The sequence below is a fragment of the Ovis canadensis genome, chromosome 5, assembly GCF_042477335.2.
Source record: "Ovis canadensis isolate MfBH-ARS-UI-01 breed Bighorn chromosome 5, ARS-UI_OviCan_v2, whole genome shotgun sequence".
Lineage (NCBI taxonomy): Eukaryota > Metazoa > Chordata > Mammalia > Artiodactyla > Bovidae > Ovis > Ovis canadensis.
The window spans coordinates 63,359,436-63,383,007 of NC_091249.1; the positions used below are offsets into that span (position 1 = coordinate 63,359,436).

The 23,572-nt window shown below is 42.2% G+C and overlaps 1 protein-coding gene across 1 annotated transcript in view; it reads right to left on the reverse strand.

Moving 5' to 3' along the window:
• Window positions 1-4,649: 4,649 nt before the first annotated feature.
• Window positions 4,650-23,572, reverse strand: part of DNAJC18 (DnaJ heat shock protein family (Hsp40) member C18) — a 29,209-nt gene continuing 10,286 nt past the window's right edge. The window contains exons 3-8 of the mRNA XM_069592211.1: window positions 20,684-20,829; window positions 17,635-17,820; window positions 16,714-16,823; window positions 15,602-15,711; window positions 12,885-13,057; window positions 4,650-7,939 (exon numbers count right to left, since the gene is read on the reverse strand). Of these exons, the coding sequence (XP_069448312.1) occupies window positions 7,815-7,939; window positions 12,885-13,057; window positions 15,602-15,711; window positions 16,714-16,823; window positions 17,635-17,820; window positions 20,684-20,829 (850 nt within the window). The 3' untranslated portion in view covers window positions 4,650-7,814. The remainder of the gene's footprint in view (window positions 7,940-12,884; window positions 13,058-15,601; window positions 15,712-16,713; window positions 16,824-17,634; window positions 17,821-20,683; window positions 20,830-23,572) is intronic.

The following is a 23,572-nucleotide window of genomic DNA, read 5'->3' on the forward strand; positions in this document are numbered from 1 at the left end:
AGGGGCGGGGACTTCCTTTGTTTGCAGGGATGGGGCCCGCCTCTTAAAAGAGTCGCCTTCTTACAGGAGCCGCCTGGGGCGGAAAACCTGCAGCACCGTTAGTACTTTAGGTTTATAGGGAATTTGCGCGTTTGTTATATGGTGTCTTTCTTACGCAGTCCTGAGGAGCGGGCAGAGCCCGGTTTAAACTTACTCTAAGGGCTGAGGGGCAGGCAACACTCACGCTGGCCCGTAGCCTTCCCCCAGGACCCATTAAACTATATACAAGACCTTGAAGCAAGAGTGGACAACCCCTGCATGCGTCTTTATCCCACTCTAAACTCTGAATTTCCCGCATAGTACGAGACTAATGTGATCCCTCTTCGAAGCTCTTAGGAACACACTTAGGAGGCCTGAGCTTCCCAATGAAGGAAAGCTCAAAAATAGAAAAGGAAAGTGACTTCATCTAAGATAAGAGTCCTCATATTCTGGGACCAGGCTTTGGGTAACCTGAAGAGTCTGAAGATATTAGAACTGAAATCAGGCATGAAGGAGACTTGTAAAATGGAGGCAAGGAAGAATAAGGTGATTACACATCCCCACCAATCCCCGTTGAGGGTTTGTTTTGAAACCCAAGTAAGATTATGCTTGGGGTAAACCAGAACTAATATTTATCAAGTATTCACTATTTCATGATAACTGTTATGCCTTATTAGTATTATTTCATGTGACCATAATAACTGTGAACTCGATTCTAATATCCCCATTTTACAGATAAGAAAATGTAGTTTCTGTGAGAATGAATAACCCAGTAAGTCAAGGTCACCCAAGCTATTGAGCTTTGAAACAGGGTTTTGACAGAGGCAGTTTGATTTCAGAGCCCATGTTCTTAACCATGATGCTATGCAGTATTTTGTGAACATAATGGATTCTGAAGTTATGAAATTTGAAACTCCCAAGTAGGAAATGGCTATATTAAGAAGGAATTTGGGAAAATATGTTGTCAATGACCACAAAGGGAAGTTGAAATATCAGGTAAGTCACTTAGGGTGCTCTCCTCAGCTGCCTGGGCATCTCTTTTTGGCTGGATGTTGTGACTGACAAAACATGGTCATTCCTGTGGATCCCCCAGTGGTAGTCCTTGTTTTATTCTTCCCTTTTTTTCTTTCCTTTTTTTATTGTGTCTGTTCTGATGTCCTTGAAGGTAAGGCCACCTCTGTGGATCAATCTCTAAGGTCATAGATGGACCTTTCTGTGATGGAGACGTTCTGCTCTGTCCACTGCCAGCAGCCACTAGCCTCACATGGCTTGGCAGCACTTGAAATATGGCTAATGTGACTGAGGAGTGCTTTTTAAATATTTAATAAAAATTCTAATTAGTTAAAATTGACATTTAAATAGCCATATGTGGCTAGTGGCTATGATATTGTATTATCATGGGCCTATAGGGTGTTCTGTGATTTATGTACCTCAGGACAGAGCCCACTTAGAACTCTGTGTTTCAAAGTGAATGTTCCTCTGAATCACCCTGGACAAAGCTGTACATTGCTCTGGGGCAGCGATCCCTGAGTCTCTCCTCTCTAGGGTCTTTCACGAGGTGCTGCTTGATGTCCCTTGCCACTCAGAGATCACTTCCACCAGCTGCTCTCCATGTTCAGGGCAAAACTCTGGAGTGAAATAGGCTCCCACAGCCAGTTCCTAGGGGGTGGGAAGTTGTGAGCAAGAGAATCCTGGATCCAGGCCCACGGCATACTAGCACGGACTTGATCCGGGATGGTCCCTCTGGGGACTGCCAAAGACTCCCACTCTGTGTCAACAGACACTACAGGTTCCTCGCCAGCTGGGGCTCAGCAAGGCTCAGGATAACATGACATCACAGATAGCTTTGTGATCCTGCTCCAGGAAGGACTGCCTTTCTTCACAGGGCTGTCATCCTGGTTGATGTTCTGGTTATCTATTGCTCTATTAACAAACCACCCAAAATTAATAGATTTAAAGTCATTTTGGTCAGAAATCTTCAGCTTGGGCAAAGTTCAATGGTGAAAACTTATTTCTGCTTTATGAGGACCAGGGTTCTTGGTGCCTCTCCACGGGCTGCTTGGGCTCTCTTATAGCATGTGACTTGGTTTAAAAGAAAGCATCAAAAGTGATGAAATATTCTGGTGGTCCAGTGGTTAGTTAGGACCCTGCGTTTCCACTGCTGGTGACCTGGGTTTGATCCCTAGTCAGGGAACTAAGATCCTGCAAGCTGAGTCTGCAGCCAATAAACCCTCAAAATGACAAAATGAGAGATGCATTTCTTAAGCTCTGGGCCTAAAAACTGGATTAGTGCCACTTCTGCCCAACCCTATTGGTTCAAGGAACCACAGAGTCCAGATTCAAGAAGAAGGGACACATCCTACCTTTTGATGGGAGTAGTTTCAGAGAATCTAAGCTGCACTTCCAGAGGAAGTCCTGACAGGTGTCATGTCATTTCCTTCCAAGGTTCAGTTCAGATAAAACCAGATTGGAACTTAGTCTAATGGGGGAGACAGATAATAATCAAATAAACACCCCTATAAATCCCAATTTAAGTCATTATTCAAGCAAGAAAAAGAGGAATGAGAGTAATTTAAAAGATTTAGCCCAGCCTGGATGTCAGGGAAGGCTGTAAGGAAAAGATGTTTGAGCCGAATGAAACCTATTAAGGTAACCAGGAAGCACTTAACAAAGGCGGGCAGGGGCAGGGAGGTGGGAAAGGGTGCCAGAAAGAGGGAAATGTGAATACAAAGTCCCTCGGGAAGAAGGTTGGCAGAGTGTAGTAACTAAAAGGTTAGTATGGCAGAAAAGAAAACAATATACAGGACATGCTAGGATAGAGGCCAGAAACTTGGTAGAGCCTTGTTAAGCATTAGGCCATGGGGAAGACTTTACTGATTCTTACTATGAGGGCAAAAGAAAGCTACTGAAATATTTTAAGCAAGAGGGTGTTATGCTGTAATTTATGCTTTGAAAATATGTCTCTGGTTGCAGCAAGGTGTACAGATTGGAGAGGACCCTGAGTAGATGGACAGAGACTACTTACACTTAGGCAACTATTGCAGTGGTTTCTGTCAAAATGGATGGTAGTTTGGGAGTCAGATGGTAGCAGAGGAGACAGAGTAGATGGATTTGGGATGTCCTGGAGGTAAAACTGATAGGACTTAACAATGGAAGGGATATGGGCAAAGGGAGCCGAGCTGTTTGGTTTTCTGCTGCTGCTCCTGCTAAGTTGCTTCAGTGTGTCCGACTCTGTGCGACCCCATAGACGGCAGCCCACCAGGCTCCCCCGTCCCTGGGATTCTCCAGGCGAGAACACTGGAGTGGGTTGCCATTTCCTTCTCCAATGCATGAAAGTGAAAGGTGAAAGTGAAGTCGCTCAGTCGTGTCCAACTCTTAGCAACCCCATGGACTGCAGCCTAGCAGGCTCCTCCGTCCATAGGATTTTCCAGGCAAGAGTACTGGAATGGGGTGCCATTGCCTTCTCCGTTCTACTGCTGCAGACTACTACAAAATGTAATGCCTTAAAACAGTAGCCAGTGTATTACTTGCTCAAGATTCTGCAGTTTGAACTGGGCTTGGTATGCAGCTTATTTCTGCTGTGATCATCAGCAGGGGTGGCATAACCAGTTTGGCTCAGATGATACGTGTCTGGGTTCAGTTCTTGCTGTCAGCTCAGTTGTTTGGTTCTCCTCTGGATGGCTTCTCCATGCAGTTAGCTTAGTGGTCTCAGGGTGGTAGGACTTAAATGAAAGCTACTGGTTTTGCCACATTCTATTGGTTAAAGATCAAGGCCAGCCCAGGTCAGAAAGAGGACTACACAAGGTCACGAATATTAGGTGTGATCCATTGGAGGATACCAAATTTAAAAGTCTACCACACAGAGTCTTCTGGGTTTCTGACTTTTTTCTTGGATGGATGGTGGTGCTATTCATGGAAATGGGAGCGTTTCAATGGTGTTGGTTCCATCCCCATTTTTAATCACTGCACTCTGTAAGAAGGATGATTACATTTCAAGTCTTTTTTCCCTCAGAATTGTTTTCATTGATCCTTCATCCTGGATTAAGTCCCATTGTTACAGATTCCTTTGGTCCTCCCTTTGACATTCATCCCACTGGGGAGCATTGTCTAATTGGCCTCCCTGTTAGATGAGAGCTCCAGGAGCCGTGGTGCTGGCTTTCACTGTTTCCTGATCTTCATCCCAAAAGCTCAGCCCACCTGGCACATAGTGAGTTCTCCATCTTTGCTGAATTGAGTAATCTTAATCTTTCTTCACATGAAAGGTATTACTATTATATTAACAATGTCCTGTATTTCTAAGCCATGACTAACCTAACAGGACCATGAGGAACAAAACCAGCAAGGAACTGGGATAACACCTGATGTTCTAAGTAGATTTTATGTGTCTGTTGGTTGTAATAAGCTGTAGCTGCTGATAGCCGATGGAAAACAAATACTGAATTGGTGGTGTCACCAATGCTATCTATTGTTCTAAACACCAATAATTCCATTGATGTATGAGGGAACACTGGAGCAGAGGTCAAGAGCTCTGGTCTAGTCTAGTCCTAAGTGGCTCCAAGGAGTCAGGCAATATGCAGGACCTAAGAGTGCCATGGGCAAAGGTAAAAGAACAAAGGAAAAATATAAAGCCATTCTTTTAATATAAAATCATTTAATTTCTTTGTTAAAATACACTCAGTCCAGATGCTGTGGATCAGGTGACCAGATTTTTCAGGATTTTCACTCCATCATAAGCTGATTCCATCTGTGTCAAACCTGGTTCTGGTCACAGAATATTCACATCTTTAATTACAAATACTCAATGTGATGCAAATGATGTAATCAGTATCTAACACATAGGTATATAGTTTCTCAGTGGTCACTGCACGAGGTATCAATAATGCAGGCTCAAAAAATAAGATGTATAGTAAGTTGGTCCTTTCCAAAAATATATTAGGACACTAAGCTTACACCTTAAATGAATAAAAAATAAATACTAATTAAGCGCTAGCTCCTGTGAGGAACAGTGCATGCAGACAGCGAACTTGCATGTGTGGCCAATACATAACAGAAAGCTCTGGAATCCCAACAGTGTCTCCTCACAAAGCCAGTCCTGAGTGTGAGGACATAAATGAGAATGACACATAGCTTGGCCAGGCTGCTGGATTCCACATGGGGTTTGGAGTTCAGCATAATTTCTAACAGTTTCCAACAGAAAGAATAGCAATGGTGTTTTCTTACTGGTCACTTTTCCCAAACTGTGAGGCCTAGAGCTGATCAAGGAAGTTCAGAAGCCTTCTAGTTTGAGCAGATGAACCCCAGGGTTGCTAACCTGAGGACACAGATGCCTTCAAATTGTGCTGCCCTTTGTAATGAGATGGGTTTTTATCCCACCCTCCTCACTGCTGATCATGTACTGCAGAAGACACTTCCATTCTTTTGAGAGCTTCGGTTTCTGCTTGAGCCTCAAGCCCTACTTCTTAGCCCCGTTGCCAGTCTGCATTCATGCTCATAAAAATAGTCGAGAGCTGCATGCCAAGTTCTGACAGCAAGAATAAGCCATAACTAGAAAGTTTATATATGATAAAACCTTCCAAATGATGTAGGCAAGAGGAAAACGCTTATTTTACCACCATGCAAACAACCCATCTAAAAATGCAACCCAGGAAATTATAGTTTAACAATATTCTGGACAGTACCAAATAGATTAAACTATCCTTCAATCCAAAGCACATCCTATCCCCTTGAGGAAAACCAGATGTGAGTGTTGTTGTCTATTTGGTAATAAATAAAACGGTACCATCAGTGCTATAAAAACAGACAATAGACCTGACATCTAATGAAGTGAGTTAGTATTGCCTCTATTTAGTATCATCACAGATAACTCATCTCTGCCATGAAATCCATAAAATGTGTGACTACTATTCATGGGCACCTAGAGCAGGGACTTTTAACCTGTCAAGTCAGTTTAATTATGGCCCATTTTCTAGCAGAGGTTGGGGTTGGGGAGAGTAGAGCTTTGATTTTTAAACGTATAGGAAAACAACCTTCTACAGCCCATCTGGCTCACAGGCACATTTTACCATGTAGATCCCTTCAATTACTCCAAGGGGAACAAGGAAGTCCCCCCAAACCCAGAAGATAAGACCTAGTTGGGTGACAAAAATTTGGCCATCTCTGGAGCTGCTGTCCCTCCCTGGGACTGAGCAGGTGTCCCCTACCAGCTACCAAAGCCCCACTCTCTACCTCTGCACTCATCTCCTGACCCTGTGGGATGCTCCCAGGTAGAACCATACTAAATACGTCTGCTTAAACAGCTTAAATGGCTCTGCCACTGAAAGAAGAAACTCTACTTTGGAAATGAGTTTTAATGAAGACTCTCCTTGCAACAGGAACTTTTCTTCCATCCTGAAAAAAACATGGAGTGTTGACTATAGTCACCTACTGATCCTTCTAGGTTCAGATTCATGATACAATCTGGGCAACTCAATCCTGTAGCTCACCTCCACACGAAGTCCCAGAACCACACAGCCCATGCGATGGCTTCCCTCTTCCTTGTCACCAGTGGGAAGAGTTGCCTCTTTTTGTTTGGTATGATAAGTGGTGTAGTGAGGTGTGCTGAGTGGATGCAGGACTGCCATAGAAAGGATACCAGGTCCCAGGCTGGGAGGTAGTGCAGGAGGGGCATCCTTGGGAAAGCTTCTGCTTTTACCAATATGGTTAGAATCACCTGAGCAAGGGGGATGTGCACTCACTTTGTACTTGATTATCAGCCTACCATCTAGCTCTGCCACAACCAGTTGTGTGACCCAGGTCAACCATGTAGCCTCTGTGGGCCGATGGTCTCATCCATACCAGGCACTTAACAGACATTGACTACATGAGAAAAGCATCTCCTACCAACGCCAGATCCCGCCAGGCCCCAAGCCACAGACTAAGGGTCTTTCCTCTCTATCTCTAGGTCTGAGCAGCCTGGCCGGGTGGGAATGCCTCCTCTTAGGTCTGACCACTGTACCTCTATGGGGTATAGGGACTCAGCTCAGTGTGATGCTACAAGGAAAAATGACAAAGAACATTCTCTGGGTTCTATGATGGACTAGGGAAACTGCACTGAACAGCTGAGACTCAGACTTGCTTTTTACCTTCACCACTGGCCCCTGTTTCTGTGTGTCCATTGAACTGTTTACTCAGTAACTGTTAATTTCTGGGCCCTCTGTAAGAGAGAGGGTTAAGAAAGTAAAAGGAACTGAAATCAGGTAGTTTGCTAATGCCAGTAACTGAACAGAGATTAGGCAAATGGAAAACTGTGGACAACAGTTTGCGTTTCTCTGCATTCCCCTTTGAAAATGGAAAGCTGAGTGGTTACAACAGCTGCATCTGGTGGGGAGGTGACTCTAACAGCAGGAGAGGTATAATTCTCGTTGCACATTGTAAACAACCAATGTTAAGCTGCTTTGGCTAAGCCTAGGAATGACTGGGTATCGAGACTTCACTGAAGAAGGAAGAAAATAGGAATCTGCTCTGGGATGCCGTGAACTACATTCCTAGAGGCAGGTAGGTACGGCTCAGGGGGCTGGATCTAATGCTTGGCCGTGAATTTAGATGACCTGCCCCTTGTTCCTGAAGCCAATCCCCAGGAAGGATTCTGTGATGACAAGTCTGGCTCCATGCTGAAGCGCCTCCAACTCTGCCCACCAAACAAAGTTAGCAAATTGTGAAATGTTCATCATTTCCTAATTTTGTATTATAAAATGGAATTAGGAACATAAACAGTAACATGTAGCAAAACCCCGAGCCTGCATAGGACTATCAGCCTCTCAGCCACCTCTGCGTAGGCCAATAAGTTTGGAAAGTTTTTCACAGTTTTCAAGTTTCAGCGATTCTGCTTTCTGTTTCAATCGTTCATCTCTGTATAATCCTGCCAAATTGGTCAACTCCGACTCTGAAAGATAAAACAGGTAACCAATTCATCAAGAGAGTTGAGCTCCTTTGTTTCACTTCAATACTTCTGGAAGCAAAGCTCCTTTTACTTTATTTAATGCTTTTTCTTTCAATTAAGTTTAAGAAAAAACTCATTTACTCGAGAAACATGCATCAGGAAGCTATACCACACCAGGTGCTAAGGATTAAGGGACACCTGTGATCCTGGAGTCTGACAGTATCTGTGCTCCATTACAAAAGCACCGGACTTAGTTCTTATCAATAGAACATTTGGCACTAGACTTAGGAAACCTGCACGTGTGCAGTAAGAGGAGACTCTGTTTCAAGGCTTTCCTACGAATGGTATTCAAGTGGCAGTTGGGAGAGAATGGAGTCCGATCGCCTGTTCCTGTCATCTGAAACAAAGGCAGCTGCTTCACCCTTCCCGAGTCGCCGGAGCATAACTCACATGCGCTGCTGGACACAGAGCCCTCCTCGGGGGGCCTGCCTGCTCTAGGTGCCCAGGCTGCTGGCTGCATCCTTCATGCCCTCACCACATGGGGGGCCCCTAACTCAAAGGGAAAAGGCAGCTGGATTCTTTTAAAAGTGAAATCATCTGGATCTGGTGACCTCTATCTCCTTGACGAAATATATTTCATTTTCTCCTCATAGTGGAGAAGGTCATTCTATTTTTAACCAGAATATAATCTCTGCTGTCCTCCTGGACTCAGCAGCGGTTTGGCTACCTCTCTTTTTTATTCTTTTGTATAGTTTCAGAGACACTCTGAGGAAGGAATGCCTGAAGAGAACCTCTAGAGACATGATGTGTATTAACAGGAAGGCATGCTTGGAGGGCCTGTGTATCTTCAACAGCAGACAGCTACTCAGTGTTTAAAGGCCCACACTTGTGAAAATGCTATTTTAATCATTCTTAAATATGCCTACTCATTCTTAATCACCTTGCTGACAGATTTTGTTTTTCTTTGTGAACGAGAGGCACCTGTCTGATTAATCAGCAAACTGGAAACAGGACTTAATACTTAGCCACGGGGAACAATGAGCATTGGTTTCTGAATAAGTCTCTATCAACACAAAATACTGGCATTTCTGCTCACAATGATTCCGTTTACACCAAGTAAGGCCCAAAGTGCAGATTAAGTGCAGGACTTTAGGGTGAGGGGTGGGGATGCATGAAAACCCACCCTCTACAATAGGGGCTCAGAGCCTGGGCCCTGGCCCAGCAGTTGCTTGGCAAGCAGCAAGTCTCCTAGGCTCCAGAACAATGTGCTTTCACCCCGTGGCATGGGGCCTGCATTGCGTGCCAGCCAGAGCTTGCCTTGGCACAGGCATCCTCGTGGGTGATGCAGCTTCGTGGAGGATCATGGGCCGCACCCAAATGAGAGTCCTTGCTGCCTTGTTCCACCCAGAGCTGGGCACTGACTCCATTTGTCTGGCTGCTTTGGCATGTGGGAAACCTGTTCAAGAGGACCCTGTGGTCCTCTGGAGTCACAGCTGCACCAGTATGTAGAGCAGATTCTGTGGCTCAGCTTTTCCTTGAAGTGATTTCCTTAGGGTTTTTTTGTTACTGACCTTATCCAAATGTCTCACTGCCTGAAATCTCATTCCAGAAAACATTAACGGCTAGTGATTCTTTCTATTTTCTACACTGACAACCACTGTAATAAGCTGATGAAAGAAAACATACATGCACATATATGAATGCTTTCTCAAAACATGCTCCAAAGGTTTAGAACCCTGCTCCAGAGCAGTGACCCTGCACAAGGACAGTGTTTCAAGGAACCATGCCCCACACCCCCATGATCATGGTTGGAGAAACTTCTCTCCAGATAGCCACTGAATCCTTTTGTACTTCAATGAACAAAAGCTCAACTCAAAGAATATGTTACTTTTGACAAGTTCTGTTAATATTCAGTACCTTCTAAGGAAAAACAAAATCTTTGGCAGGGGCAGAATCCAGGGAACATTTTTTTCTTCTCTGCATAATGTTTCCCCTGCCCTGAATGCCAGTGTAATAGATGAACCAAGCATTGAGCTTTCAGAGTAAACTGACTTGGGCAAATTGCCAAGAGAAGCAAGTCCCAGAGCCTCCTCTCCCAAAATACTCTGCCCAAAAGCTCAGATGGGAGTCCTGACAGATCCCAACCACCATCATGATCCAGCCATGTGAGTCAGAGCTACATCTAGTTGAGCAAGGCCAAGCAAGGTCTGGATTCTGTTAGGATCTGGGCACTTACTATATGCTAGACACTATGCTAAGTGTTACACTCATGTCATCTTCTATAATCCATACAGCCTCTTTGGGAGGAAGTTCATTTTATCCCCATTTGAAAGCCTAAGCTCCTGCCCTCTCTGCTATCCTGCTCCAGAGCATGGACAGTTCTCCTCTGCCAGGCAGGGCTGGGGTCTCAGTCCCGCTCAGCCAGGTCCAGAGGCAGTCCTGCCTTTCATTTCGGTCTGTGCCAGCCCAGGGCCATGGCCACCTCCCCTAGCACTGGCTTTATTATCTAGATGCAGCTGTGAAGGAGTAGACAGGGCAATCAGTGTTTACACTAAAGGAGTACTCAGAAATTCACTCTGATGAAGCATTCTAAGGAAGAGCAGAGCAAAGAAATTAACAAAAGATTTTAAAAGACAATGGCTAACCTTTGCTAAAGCAGTTTCCATTCGATATTTTGCCAAGACTGAACTTTGTTCTCAAGCAGGTTTATTTTTACAACCTCCATCCATGTGCTAAATTTAACCACGTTGGCTGCACTTGCTGTTGGATCCAGAGGGCAGATGCTGCCTGTTCTCAAATGGCACTTGGGTTGTGTGGAGGCTCCGGACAGCCACCATCCTTAAATGCCAGAAATAGATTTTTAAGGGGTGTGTGCTGATAACCCCCGGTTTGGAACTTGTGGGTACACGTGTCATGCTCACCCACTTGATTATACCTGGAGGGTGCCAAAGCCCTGGAAGCAGGCCTCACGAGGATGGGAACACAAGGCTAGAAGCCGCTTTAGGCGTAATCCTTTCCATGAAAGTGAAAGTGTTAGTTGCTGTGTCCAATTCTTTGTGACCCCATGGAATGTAGCCTGCCAGGCTCCTCTCTCCATGGGATTCTCCTGGCAAGAATACTGGAGTGGGTTGCCAATTTCTTCTCCAGGGGATTCTTCCTGACCCAGGGATCAAAACCGGGTCTCCTGAATTGCAGGTAGAGTCTTTACCATCTGAGCCACCAGGAAATCCTAACTATGAGCTCTTTGCATAGTTCTAGCTGGTGTGTGTGTGTGGGGGGGGGGGGGCGGGGGGGCGGGGGAGGATTTAAGAAATATATATTTTCATCAATTTCTTGCATAAAGCAATAAATTCAAAACCCTCTCAGGGCCTAAAACAATGGAGACTCTTAGGACATACACTGACCCTCACCTGATTTGGATCAGGCGATCAATTATAATGCCTTTAAGGCCTCTATCTTGCTCTAAAATTATTTCCTGGTTTTTGAAACTAGAAAAACCTAGTTTAACAGTGAGTAGGGTTACTTCCAGACCTCTTGTTTTTTGTTTTTTCAATAAAAAAAAAGCAATCCCCTCCTCCTGCTGAATTCCCCCTTACATCCAAGTCAATGCCCACTATGCTCCTAAGGCACTGAGAGGTCAGGTGGGCTCCACCCTACAGGAGTAGAGTGTGGATACAAGGTCCCTCAGGGCCAGCGTTAGGACACTAGCCCTGCTCAGTGATCCCTAGCCCTCAGCAGTTTCACTTTTTCCAGTCCTGAGAATCCTCTCTTCAAAAGACATTTGTTGAGCATCTGTTCTGAAGCAAAGACTGTGCCAAGGGCTTGGGACACAAAATTAGTAAGACATGGTTTTTGACCTCAGAGAGCCCAGAGTCCAGCAGGGAGGCTGTCATGTACCTAGAGGACACAAACACTGTGAGGATGGTACTGTCTCAGTAGGATGAGTGAAGGGCTTTAAACACACAGAGGAAGGAAAGATTAACTTGGGGTGGGGTTGGGATGCAGATGGGTCAGCAAGCGCTTAGTAGCACTGTGACTGAGGATCTAAATTTATCAGACACTGTCAGATGTTTAATAATACCCGGTGATAAGTTTTTAAAAATGAGTTAGTTTGCTTTTTAAAGATTAACCAAAGCCAAGTTTTATATAATTACTAATGCCTCTGTGTGTGTGTGTGTGTGTGTGTGTGGGTGGGTGGGGGGAATTCAAGTGGGAGGAAAGGGAGCCTGTTGGCTGAGGCAGGGCCGCCTTGTTACAGCATTCCCCATGAATGCTCACTGGAGTCGTAAGCCAAATCGTAAGCCAACACCATCACCCTCGCTGTCTCCAGACAGGGAAATGGTGTGGAAGGCCTGTTCCAGTAAGACTCAATTTTGTTCTGTGTGGCCACAGCTGATTGGAGGGGAAGAGAAGGGGCACCAGACTCAATAACAACAACCTATCAAACTTTGGTTAGGCTGGATCAGATTTCCCTCTGGGAAATGTGGAATCAGGAAACCATGGACCAAAGCAGCGAGCTACTTAAAGAGGAAGCTTGTGACATAGAAAGGGGCCAATGACTGGTGGGGTTGGGGAAGCTGGGAGAATGAATAGGAGGGTGGCAACCAAAATAAACTAGGGCAAATCAAGGCTGTGAAGGAGAGCCTGAAAAAACATAGGAAAGCAGTTGGCAAAGAAAGGACAGAAGGCAGATAGGCAGACAGATGTAGCAACTCAGAGACAGACAGGCAGACAACTAGTACTGCCTAAGTCCCTAAAGATTTCAAGCCCTGGCCACATGAATCCTGTCGTAAGCCTCCCTCTTTATCATATTTCTAATATCCTGAATGGGGCCCTGTCCTGTCCATGTTCACATAAACATGAGTAGCTTAGAAAGAGAGGAGAGATCATTACGCTGGGGATCCCTCAGGGTGGCACCTTGCTTAACAGCCCCTTTTAAGCCTCTTACTTTGTTGTTTCTCCTTCCAACAACTGGTCTGGATGTAATCAATGTAATCCTTCTCTATCGTCTTCTCCAGGTCACGCAGAGATGCACCTCTGTAGGCCTTGTCAAAGTTTTTATCCACGAAGTAAGGCACCTGTAGGTTCTGGGTTTCTCTAGAAATGGTGTGGCCCAAGGTCCTAAAACAAGGAGAGGCTCAGGTGTGCTTGTTATATTTGGAAATATCACTCTTAGCGCTGGCCTCGCTGATATCATCATCACTCACCTCTTCATAGATGCAGATACCATTTCTAACACAACAACATTCATTATTTCCCAAGCAAAGCAGTAAGTGCAATGTTGTCATTGTCGCTACTCTATGAGCATGTTCAAGTGGATTCAGTCTCAGCATATTTACTTTATTCTCTTAAATGAGTCATCTCCCTCTCTTCTTTCTCCCGCTTTAAATTTAAGACATATATCATGATGGGTTTACATATATTGTGAAATGATTACCACAATGTCTAACATGTCTAATAGGTAATCTGCTAACATCTGTCTTCTCATACAGATACAATAAAAAGAAAATAAAGACCAAAAAAATTTTAAAAAGACGAGGATAAAGGAAAAAATTTTTCCTTGTGATGAGAACTCTTATTACTTAGTCTCTTTAACTTTTCTATCATTTCCTATCATACCGCAGTGTTCACTACTATAACACTGTATTGTATGTGACATACATCATATTTACTAATATTTCTCTTACAACTATTAGTTTGCACCTTTGACCATCTTCCTTCAATTCCCCCTCCCTCTCTCTTCCACCTTTGGTAACCAGAAATTTGATCTCCTTTTCTGAGTTTTTTTTTAAGATTCCACATATAAGTGAATATATTATATAGTATTTGTCTTTCTCTGACTTACTTCGTTTAGCATAATGCCTTCAGAGTCCCTCAGTGTAGTCAGAAATGCTAGAATTTTCGTTTTTAGGGCTGAATAACATTCCTCTGTGTGTATATATGTGTGCACGTGTGTGTGTAGGCTTTTTCCATGTCTTGGCTACTGTAAACATTGTTGCTATGAACATGGAGGTGCAGCTACCTGGATTCACCTTTCTTAGACTGTTTTCTCTGTTAAAAGTAGAATGCTGAAAGTTTAAAAATCAATTTATATATTCTGCAGGACCTGGCATGGCAGCTGGCACAGAGTGGCTACTGGTAAATGTTGGTTGAATGAAATGATCGCTACTGTAAACTATTCACAAATAACTAGACAGCTTATACCAACTTAGTTCCAATTTTTAGGACATGATAAAAAGTACTTCACACATAGCTGTTAGATGAGAACTGCAAAAAACTGAGACAAAAGATTTCAATTATACCTCCAGGCTAACTCTTAGTGATATCACAAAGTCTTTGATGTTCAGAAACTTTAACAGGTCGTGGGTTAACTAAAGTCTACCCATAAGAAAGTATAGAAGGGAGCTCAAATTCCAGTTAAAACAATGTGATGGTACTGCGCAAATCCAAGCTTTGTTCAGATTGAACAAAGTCTATCTTAAAGGAGTTATATTTGACCTTTTCCTAGCTTTTCCTTTGATCTCTTAGCTCATGGATCTTGCTGGATGTCTAAGAGCTCAGGCCATGATTGCTCTTGCCTCTTTCTGGAAAGCTGAGGGCAGGTTCCTGCCTACCTCACTGGCCTGATGAGAAAGGAGGTGGCAGTAGCATATGGAGAAATATGGGAAGTCAGGAAATCAGAGGGACTCAGGCCAGCGTGACCCGATAGCAATAACCTCTCTCTGAGTCTCAGCTTTCCTCTCTGTAAAATGAAGATATTGATCTAGAATGATAGCCTTAAGGCTATAGTGATCACCAACAAGAGCTCTTCCTCTTAGGTACTATTCCAGGACGAGTCCACATTTGAAAGGTTTTTGTCTGCTAAACTCTAATTGTGAATAATAGCTCATTTCCCATTATTAATTAAAAAAAATAAACCAGTGATTCTCAAATTTAGTATGGACCAGAATTATCTGGAAGGTTTGTTAAAACTCATATTGCTGGTTCTCACCTCTAGAGTTTCTGATTCAACAGATACAGAGTAAGGCCTAAGAGTTTGCACTTCTAACACGTTGCCATTTAATGCTTGGTCTAGGGATGCTTGGTCTAGGGATCAAACTTTGAGAACTGATGTAACTGAAATACTTAATTGAAGAAATTTAAAAATTCCTATCAGAGCTCATATTTTTCATGCAATACAAACTTTATAATGATTTCTATATTTTTAGCAAAAGCAAGAAATGAGATACTATGGTTTGACTGTACAGCCTTATGAATAAAAGTTCTAATCTTGCAGTTTCTTAAATTGGACATAATCACTAGATCTTAGTTACTATGTTCTCAGATTCACAGGGGTGCAGCGATATTTTCACAAGCTCATTAAGGTCCTTTCTAACCCTAACATGGAATGTTAAAGATTTAATCTGAACCTGGAGTTAGTCTGTTAATCCCTCAGAAACCAGCTGTTGCTCTTCCGCAGTTGACCAGATGATGTCGCTGTAGAACAAAACTATCCAGGTCCTGAGTGCATGGGAAACTGCCTGAAGTAATTTTGAGTCTCTGCATTATTACTATCCAGCTGTTTCTTTAAACACAAAACCAGTGTTTTCCACAACGAAAGGTGACATGAAATGTTAGTAATGTACCAGCTTGTTGTTAAGAAAGATTTTTAAGTATTTGACTTACGATTTATAGAATAGACTATATGGGGGATTAGCAGCTAGCAGCTGAGTAATCACAGATATAATCACAATCACCAGAACTGGAAGTAACTGAATAAATGCAGAATATGTAGTCTGAAAAAGAAAAAATATCTGGTGTAAGTGCTCTTCAATATAAAGCTTACTGAAAATAGGACAATTTTCCCAAAGAAAATATGCATTACTAATGCATTGCACATAGACCAAAGTTTTTCTGAGAAGGTTGTATTTTCTGCTGGGAAGTACCAAACAGCTCCATTCTGTCTGCTGAAAAGGCTGAAGGGGGCCCACCGACAACCTGGACTGACACTCAGGAATCCTGCAGCCTCCTTTTCCAAGACCAATGAAGCAGACTAGTGCGCTAGTCTGCCCAGCCTGTGAACCTCACAAGGTCATGTTATCATGCAGTTCTGTTGCCTTGGCCTCAGCTGAGCAGACTGGGGGACATCTAGCAGACATCTGACCATAGCAGGGATGATCACATTCTCCCTCCTAAGAATCTGGGATTGAGAGTCATCACCATTCACTGCTAGGCAGTCACTTGAAAGGACACATACTCAGAGGCACTGTAGACTGGACACTTGCAAGGGGAAGTAGAAAAGCCAGGCTGCTTAGAGAGAACAAAGCAGATGCAGAGAGTCAGGAAAACTGAAGACAGTCTGGCCCCAAAGTCACGGAGAGCACAGCTGCGTGATGCCTGACAGCACCCCAGTTCCTGGTTCCCATCTGTCACAAGGCCCAGTGTGCTTCCTGCCCTTGAGCTTCATGAGACTCCTTCGATCCCTTAATTTAAACCCCCTTTAGAACTGAATATTATAAAGGGGGTCCCTATTCTCTGCGGTCAAGAAAATCTTTTTCAAGACAGCCCCATAGGGGAACAGATTTCCTGGGATAGTCACCAAAGAATGGGTGGGGGAGGGGGTACCATTCTGGCCTATTTGGGCCAGTTATCCAGCTCTTCTTACCATGCTTTCGCTTTCCTAAAGCACACTTTAGCATATATCTCAAGCTGAACTTCAAAAACCTGATCTTACTCCATAAAGGTCAGTTTCAGTATGGGCGTTTATGGGCAGCTATTGTCCTGTCCTCCCCAGGTACCTGAGGCTTATGTTCTTCCTCCTCCTTCCGTGTCTGCATTCTTTCATGTCGGTGCCGCCGGCGGTAATAGTGGGTGTCATCTGTCACATTTGAAAACATATGAATATTTCCTGGAAAAGAAAGAAAAATACTTAGCACGCAATATGGCACACACCTCTTCCTTGCCTTTTCCAAGGTCCATGCTTCCAACTAGGCTCTTTGAGGGTAGGATATTATCCCATATTACCCAACAGAAAAATAAGACACTAGGTATATCAAGTGAACCAGCTGAAAATGGGACATGCTTAGCTCTCTCACCCTTATTTAAACAGTCCTTTGTAACTAGTGAGTGAGAGAAACCCAAGAGGCAGAGAAAAAAACAGCACCTGGGCCATGAATCCTGTCTGACATGCTCTTATCTGCCTTCTTGCCCAATATCAGATTACGTCACTAGTATCTTTAATAGCAACTCCACAAAATTCAATTTACTTCCAATTCTCTGGGGGTATTTTTCTAACCTTTATATAAGTGCTAGTTTACAATAATTATAATAAAGGAATTTTGCTTCTAATTTATAAAACACTTAAAAAATATCCAATCCTTACAGCAGCCCTGTGAGGTTGGTATTATCAGCCCCATTTTTTGGTAAGGAAACAAGATCAGAAGGACTAAGTAAAAATCATACATAGTTGGAGGCTGGAGACGACTTCAACCTCAGCTTATCTAATTCCAAAGTCTTGTTGTTTCTACCATACCATGGTCCCTCTATCCAGATCCTGAAAATATATATGACTGTTTTTGGCCACACCACATGGCATATGGGATCTTAGCTCTCCGACCAGGGATCAAACCTGAGCCCCTTGCAGAAGTGCAGAGTCTTAACCGCTGGACCACCAGGGAAGTTCCTAAGACTTTTTAAATGAAAAAAGTTGGGATACTAACCTGTAGGAAAATGTCCTCCAAAGAAGACATTGAACAGCTCTTCTGGAGTGATGTCGGTTTCAAAGTCCCTGTAATAATTATAAGGTCTGGCTCGAGGGGCAGTGAAAGTCACCTGTTCATCCCCATATTCATCATAGCGGAGTCTCTTGTCAGGATTGCTCAGGACTGCAAAGGCATTTCCTATTGCTGCAACAAAAACAAAAAGCACCAGAGTACACAGTCTGTTGCAGCTGAGGGTAATCACAGTAGTAGCAGTGAAGAAGAGCCCAGAGCAGCCGTGAAGAGTTGGTGCTGGACAACTTCACAGTGACCCAGAGAGAGGTCACTGGGCCTGGAAAGTTCACCGAAGTGCTTGTCCTTGAAATCTTCCCAAGATCTAGTTTGATAAGCCTTAAACAACACTGGAGTCAGGATAAACTTAGAAGTACTGTTCTCCCTCAACAAAAATGTGTTATTTCACTTGAGAGCAATAGTTTATGATCAGAAACAGTTTATACATAAGCAATGGTATTCTAACATGAAGTCACATACAGTCTCCTGAATAAAATAATAAATAAAAAGCCTCCTACTTGGTTAAAAGCAAAATCCTCAGTCATCAGTCTTATTTCAGCTTACTTTTAAACATAGTTTTTAGAAATTAGGAAATGTATCTCCAGGGAATTCCCTGGTCATCCAGTGGTTAGAACCTGTGCTTACACTACTGAGGGTCCAGGTTCATTCCCTGGTTGGGGAACTAAGATCCCACAAGCCAATCATCGTGGCTTAAAAAAACAACAAAAAAATATGTCCAGTGCCTCCGTAAGGGATCAAAGTCTGAATAGACTACATAAGCATACCATCACTTCTCCTTGTGCACAAATGTGCAAACTTTGTCCAATTTCATTTAAACATACAGTCAGTACCACCAATCAAAGAATCACCAAAGAAATCTTAAAAAAAAATCTTTTAAGTCATTCCCACCTGCCTATCTTTAATTCAGTCAACACTATCAGAAACATAGTCAGAAAGAGCACTTCCTTGTGAGTCTTCTAGTCAGGGAACTGTATTAAGTATTTATAGCAATAAAACAGTTAAGCAGAATAAAAAAAACAAACAGAAAAACCTAAACAGAGTTGTTTAAACATTCACATCCCTTGAAATCTGGCAGATTTCTTAGAGAAATGGCATTAGTCTGTGACATACTCTACACAAAGGTATGAGGAGAATGTGGTTTATCTGTTTCCTTATAGAAACTGTGGGGAGAATGAGATTCACAAAGGCACATCAACAAAGGTAGCTTGTCCTCTAAGGTAAATGCTGACTTTAAAAAAAAGTCTCAGATCTATCATTTTTGTTACTTTTTCTTTTTTACAAACATTTATTTATTTGGCTGTGCTGCATCTTAGTTGGGGCATTAGGGATCTTTAATCTTTTAGTTGTAGCACGTGGGATCCAGTTCCCTGACCAGGGATCGAACCTGGGTCCCCTGCATTGCAAGCACCAAGTCTTAGCCACTAGACCACCAGAGAAGTCCCTACTCTTCCTTTTGAAAAATTCGAATCTCCAGAAAAGTTGAAAAAAATAGTACAATAAACACCTTTACCCTTATTCATCAATGTTAGTATTTTACCACTTTGCTTTTCTCAATGCTCTACACATACATGCATATATATATATAATATGTATTCATTTCTTCTTGCTGAATCACTTGGAAGTAGGCTGAAGATATTATGATACTTCACTCCTAAATATTTTAGCATACATCTCTGAAGAAGAAAGATATTCTCCTACATGATCAAAATATCATATTACAGTTAAGAAAATTAACACCAATTCATTATCACCCAGTAAATCCATTCAGGGTTAATGTACTGCCCTTGGTTTCACATCTCTCTAGTTTCTTTTCATCTGGAACAGTCTCCCCACCTTTTTTGCTTTTCTTTTATTGAATTTTTTGAAGAGTAGTTCAGTGTTCTTTGTAGAATGTTCCATATTTTGATTGTTTCCTCTTTATTAGATACAGGTTAAACATTCTGATAAGAATACCACATAGTATTACAACATGTAATGTTAAATTGCTCTAGTAATGGTGATGATAAATTAGATCACTTGCTTAAAGTAGTAACGGCTAGCTATCTCCATTACTTAGAAAAATTTCCTGTGCAATCTGGGCTTCCCAAGTGGCTCAGTGGTAAAGAATCTACCTGCCAATGTAGCAGACTGGGGTTATCCCTGGGTTGGGAAGATTCCTTGAAGAAGGAAATGGCAACCCACTCCAGTATTCTTGCCTGGGAAATCCCACAGACAGAGGAGCCTGGCAGGCTACAGTCCATGGGGTCACAAAAGAGTCAGGCATGATTTAGCAACTAAATAACAACAAAATCAGTAAGTATTATACTTTGACATGATGTGAATATTCTATTCAACAACAACCTATTACCCAATGGTTTTAGCATCCACTGATAATCCTTTCCTGAATCAGTGACATGCCTCAGGGTGAAGCTCTTTAGTAAAATTTTTATTTATGTATTGGATCCAAAATATTTTTTGAGAATATGTTTCTGAAAGTATCACAGAAATCAATGGAAAAAGCTTTGATCTATAACTATGTTTTTGTTCTTTACAAAGTCTCATAAAGCCTTTTTATACTAACCACATGTTTATAATGCAGGTTTCATGAACAAAGAGTTTCATGGTCAAAGAAGTTTTGAAATGCTATCTAGGCCCTGCCTGCAAGTGGCTATCAACCTTTAAGTTCCACAAGAGGAATCATATCAGTTTTACTTACCCTGGCATCTGACACATAGATCTTCAGTAAATATTTGCTGAATCAAAGAATAAAAGGTTCTGTAAGGTATTACAGAGAAACCATTTTTTTTTTCCCCAAAAGAAATTAAGGTAAGAAATTAAGGAGAGAGCTATGCTAATAATCACTATCTAAGAGGTGTGGCAGGAAAAAACAAGACCCTGCTGGTAGCCTTAGAAAACAATTACAAGGGAGGCTGGAAACAACTTGCTGTGACCAAACATCACAAGGAGGGCATAATTAAGCATTAGTTTAGGATCAGACCTTTGAAAGCATCTGTTGCTCCAGGAGCACAGTTCTTGTCAGGATGAAATTTCAGGGCAAGTTTTCTGTAAGCTTTCTTAAGCTCTTCATCACTAGCATCTTGTGAAACTCCCAGAATTTCATAGTAATTTCTGCATTTCTTGATCCTAAAAACACAAATCAGAAACATTTTTTGAGTATGTCTACAAAGGTCCCTTTTGTACAATTAACTGCAAAATAGTAAATCAATATCCAATCTGTGAGACCCAAAGCAGAAAGAAAGAGAGAAAACTGGTGAACACATTAATGAATTATTTAGTTCACTAACAATGTCCTCCTCCCAGTGACAGCTTAATTCCTTTCAAAGTATTTTTACATCTAGTATTTTATCTTTCTATATCCCTGTAAGTGAGTAGAACAAGTATACTAATCCTTATATTAAGGCCCAATCTAAGGTCCTCAAAGTTGAACCATAGGACAGCAAAGGCAGAAGAAATACCCTAACCATTTTTTTAATGTATCTCTTTTTATGGCTATCTTTTTAAACTTTGTTTTAAAAAGTTATAAAGGCACCTTACCTACCTCCTGAGAAATCTGTACGCAGGTCAAGAAGCAACAGTTAGAAGCGGACATGGAGCAACAGACTGGTTCCAAATTGGGAAAAGAGTACGTCAAGGTTGTATATTGTCACCCTGTTTATTTAACTTATATGCAGAGTGTATCATGCAAAACACCAGGCTGGATGAGGCACAAGCTGGAATCAAGCTTGCCTGGAGAAATATCAATAACCCTTATGGCAGAAAGTGAAGAACTAAAGAGCCTATTGATGAAAGTAAAAGAGAAGAGCGAAAAAGTTGGCTTAAAAATCAACATTCAGAAAACTAAGATCATGGGATCCAGTCCCATCACTTCATGGCAAATAGATGGGGAAACAATGGAAATAGTGAGACTTTATTTTTGGGGGCTCCAAATTCACTGCAGATGGTGACTGCAGCCATGAAATTAAAAGATGTTTGCTCCTTGGAAGAAAAGCTATGACCAACCTAGACAGCATATTAAAGAGCAGAAACAACAAAATTCTGTAAAGCAATTATCCTTCAATAAAAAATTTTTTTAAAAAGCAGAAACATTACTTTGCCAATAAAGGTCTGTCTAGTCAAAGCTATGGTTTTTCAAGGAGTCATATGGATGTAAGAGTTGGACTATAAAGAAAGCTGAGTGCCGAAGAATTGATGCTTTTGAACTGTGGTTTTGGAGAAGACTCTAGAGAGTCCCTTGGACTGCAAGGAGATCAAACCAGTCAATTCTAAAGGAAATCAGTCCTGAATATTCATTGGAAGGAGTGATGCTGAAGCTGAAACTCCAATAATTTGGCCACCTGATGTGAAGAACAGACTCACTGGAAAAGACCCAGATGCTGGGAAAGATGGAAGGCATAAGGAGAAGGGGACGACAGAGGATGAGATGGTTGGACGGCATCACCGACTTGATGGACATGAGTTTGAGCAAACTCTGGGAGTTGGTGATGGACAGGGAAGCCTGGCATGGGGTTCCAAAGAGTTGGACATGGGGTTGCAAAGAGTTGGACATGACTGAGCAACTGAACTGAAATGATGGTAGAAGAAAAATACCCCAAATACTAAACTATATACAGTGAAACAACTTCCTGCTTCCCCATTTTCTGTCCCCCAATCTCCTATGCTAAGAATAACCACGGTTAGAAGTTTTTCGTGGGGATTTCCTTGGTGGCCTAGTAGTTAGGATTCTGAGCTTTCACTGCCATAACCCAGGTTCAATCCCTGGAAAGGGAACTGAGATCCTACAAGATGCATAGCACAGCCAAAAAAAACAGTTTTCTGATTCCTATGTACAGAGACAGCACATGTATAGAAACGGTCCCTTTTTTTTTTTTTACTTTTTTTCTTATTAATACCTAAATGTAAGCATATTATAATCACCCTTCTACATCCTTTTTTTAAACAACACTTTATCTTGGGGATTGACCAGTAACTTACAGAGATGAGAAGTACAGGGATAATAGTTTACACCACAAGAGCAGCAGTTCTGAACTTTTTGATATAAAAAGTCTTTTATACTCTTATAAAAAGGTATAATTGGATATTATATAGCCTCTCAAGTGAAAAAGGCAAATATGTGTTTGTATTATTATGAAGATATTGTGTTTTTTTTGGGGGGTGGGGGGCGCTGCACCAAGCGGCACATGGAACTTTCCTGATCAGTGGTCAAACCTGCACCCCCTGCAGTGGAAGCAAAGAATCTTAACAACTGGACCTCTAGGGAAGTTCACAAAGATAGTTTAAAACTTGCAGACCCCTTTCCAAAATGGTCTTGGGATTCTCAAACCACACCTTTGAGAATGGATGGACTACAGTATGAACTCTGGAGTCAAAATGCCTTGGTTGGCATCTGAGTTTAATACTTGCAGATCCCTCTCCAAAATGGTCTTGGGATTCCCAAACCACATCTTTGAGAATGGATGGACTACAACATGAACTCTGGAGTCAAAATCCCTTGGCTGGCATAGGACTTTGCTGTGGACTTAACTCTGTGAATTGTGTTATCTTTTGAAATGGGCTAATAATTATACCTATATTTCACAGAGCTGTTATAATTAAATTAAGTATTCATTAAAATGCGTGATAGCATCTGACATGATGTAAATATTGGCTATTGTTAAAAATCTACCACATTCTACAGATGACCAACAGGCACACAAAAAGATCTCAACATTGCTAATTACTAGAGAAATGTGAATCAAAACTACAATGAGGTATCTATCACCTTACATTGGTCAGAATGGCGATCATCAAAAAGTCTACAAAATACAAATGCTTGAGTGGGTGTGGAGAAAACGAAACCCTCCTACATTCTTCGGAGGAATATAAATTG